The 2,580-nt window shown below is 45.2% G+C and overlaps 1 protein-coding gene across 1 annotated transcript in view; it reads right to left on the bottom strand.

Moving 5' to 3' along the window:
• Positions 1–2,580, bottom strand: part of vtg3 (vitellogenin 3, phosvitinless) — a 41,979-nt gene that overhangs the window by 16,037 nt on the left and 23,362 nt on the right. The window contains 3 exon segments of the mRNA XM_008296938.1: positions 1,640–1,796; positions 1,888–2,036; positions 2,121–2,282. Of these exon segments, the coding sequence (XP_008295160.1) occupies positions 1,640–1,796; positions 1,888–2,036; positions 2,121–2,282 (468 nt within the window).

Raw genomic sequence — 2,580 nt, 5'->3', positions numbered from 1 at the left:
GTTCGATGGCCTGTGGAGAGGAACAATTCAAAACTAAAAAAGTCAGATCTTGTTACTCTGGTTTGAGTAATCTGAGGTTTAAGGATCTGAGGGCTGTACTACGAAGTGAGATTAGTGACTTAGCGGGGTATGTCGCGCTTAAAGCCAGAGGTTTCGGTGTCATGAAGGTGGCTCTTTTTACCTACTAGATCTCCATGGTAACTGATGCTGTGGAGCTAGATCACCATGGTAACTGATGCTATGGAGCTAGATCACCATGGTAACTGATGCTATGGAGCTAGATCACCATGGTAACTGATGCTGTGGAGCTAACCTGATGGGGAGCAGGTTATATTCAGAGTTTTAGATTTAAATCGTCTGAAAGAGCGTCTCCCTTTAACCAGAGCGTTTCCTGACTATTATTTATGAGCGATACAGATTCTCAGCTGAGGGAATGTGTTTTATCTGCAAACATGCTGATGTAATATCACTGAATTAAGCCGTGTAGTTACAGTATCACACACTGTATGCATCAAGTTTGCAAACGTATGTTTTTATGTTAGGCTCTGATTTGCAGGTCTTTTTACTCTGCTGCTACTGCAGCTGATAGAAAATGGATAATTCTACTGGTATTTATTACAGTGGCCAAAATTAATGTGATAGCCTGCATTATGGGACAGTGTCAGACCTAAATGACCTTCAATACAAGATCAGGTTTAAACGTATGAAGTTTAAAGTTTAACTTTAACATACAGCTGTCAGTTGGAAATAAGCGGCTGCATTTGTAAAATATTAGACATTAACATGTTTAACAGTTTTCTACCATCATTTCTGTCTTCACCATTTGCAGTAGCAGCAATTTTTACCGTCATCGTTTTTTTTATATTCCTCATTGTTCTCCCATTAAAACGTGTTGACTGAAGCAGCTGCACATCGTTTCATTTTGTGCAGAAGAAGAGTCATGTGACGCGTTACATGCTTCCTTTTTATGTGAACACACACTGAGTCTATTGCTACGTGTCCACTGGGGTGATTTCCCCGCCTGGGATCGTGTCACTTCTGAATATCGGGTGCACGAGCAGGCCACTAGGTGGTCACATGACAGCCCTCTCCCATTCACCAGACACCAGTCCTGTAGAACCAACGTGGCGGCTCGGCTGCAAACTTTCACTTTTATTACAAAAACCGTTCAGCAAAAAGTATTTCTGAAAACATTTGAGGTGATAAATAGGCTATGCAGTTGCTGAATCTGTCCTCATTTTAGTTCAACAGCGGCTAGTTTGGATGTTTAACAAAAGTTTCGCGAGGCGTCGGACCTCCACTCCCTGCACCTCATTTGCATAAAGTAGAAGTCAAGTATACTTTATGCAAATAAACACCTCGCTTCGCCTCGTCGCTCGAAATGCTCCAGAACAGGAAGCGGGGCGTTTCACATCCACAGTGAATGGGAAGTGGGAGTTTGCCGGATCCAGTGGACACACAGCATGAAGCAGAAAGTCTGAGTTGACAAAGAAAGCTGAACCACCTTCGTGATACCTGTGATCTCTGACTGAGGCTTTAGTTTAGGTCGAGCCGATTTACACAAAGTAAACCCGGCTATGTCGAACCTGCTCCGTAGTGCAGCCCTCTGATATGTTGTTGTGAAGTCTACTGTTGCTACCTTTGGAACCACGTCTTCCAGGTTCTGCATAACGAGGGGAACATTAGCCTCTGCATCCACAAACTTGTAGACCGGGCCTCCTCTGCTCTGTGTCAGGCCTCCGGCGGGGACGACGATGGCGGCCACGTCGCTCTCGCTGACCAGATCCAGCTTCTTCCTGCATCACAAGTCATTTAAAGCACCTGATTGGTATTGCAGACCGGCAGGTGGACGAGCGGGCATAACGTGCACACATTTTCTGGTCTTACTCGGCGTGCATCTTGAAGCTGCCGCCCTTCACGTTGAAGGGGCTGAAGTGCTGCTGCTCCAGGCCATGAACCCCGGTGATGAGACCCCCGTCGGCCGTGGGTTTCACCTTGTAAACGTACCTCACCGTGGAAACGATGGATTCTCCTCTCTAGATAGGAGGGAACACAAACAGAAGCAGAGTGTTTGACGTCTAATCGGGGATTCCTGTGTAGCTGTGGTGACTCGGACCAACCTGCTTGGAGAGCTTGTCCAGCACGGCGGTGGCCATCCCCCGGTAGAGCGCCGCCTTCCCCAAACAGTTGGTCACATCCACCACCCGGGTGATGGTCAGCTCCTTCGTCTGGTTGTTTTCTTCAGTGGCGTAGTTACTCTGACACTTGCCGTGGATCCCAAACTACAAACAGAATCTTATTTCAATTACTGATGCCGTATGAAATTAAAAAACAACATAAAGTAATGTCGTCAAAATCGTTTTCTAATTTACTCAAAGCACAGATTTGAGTTTTGCTGATTTCTATGTATTGGAACTGAACATTTCTACATTTTAATTTAAGAACTCCAAAGTTCTTCTAACTTGAGCCACATTACCAGCTGGCAGAGAACGTTCCCACAACATTGGATAACGTTACCTACAAGTAATGTTCCAGTAAAGTTAATATAATGTTCAATGTCCACATTTAGGACGTTGTCGG

Source organism: Stegastes partitus, unplaced genomic scaffold (genome assembly GCF_000690725.1).
Source record: "Stegastes partitus isolate 25-593 unplaced genomic scaffold, Stegastes_partitus-1.0.2 Scaffold1169, whole genome shotgun sequence".
In the NCBI taxonomy this organism is placed as follows: domain Eukaryota; kingdom Metazoa; phylum Chordata; class Actinopteri; family Pomacentridae; genus Stegastes; species Stegastes partitus.
The sequence above is the reverse complement of the archived record's forward strand: the minus strand, read 5'-3'. Positions and strand labels throughout refer to the sequence as shown.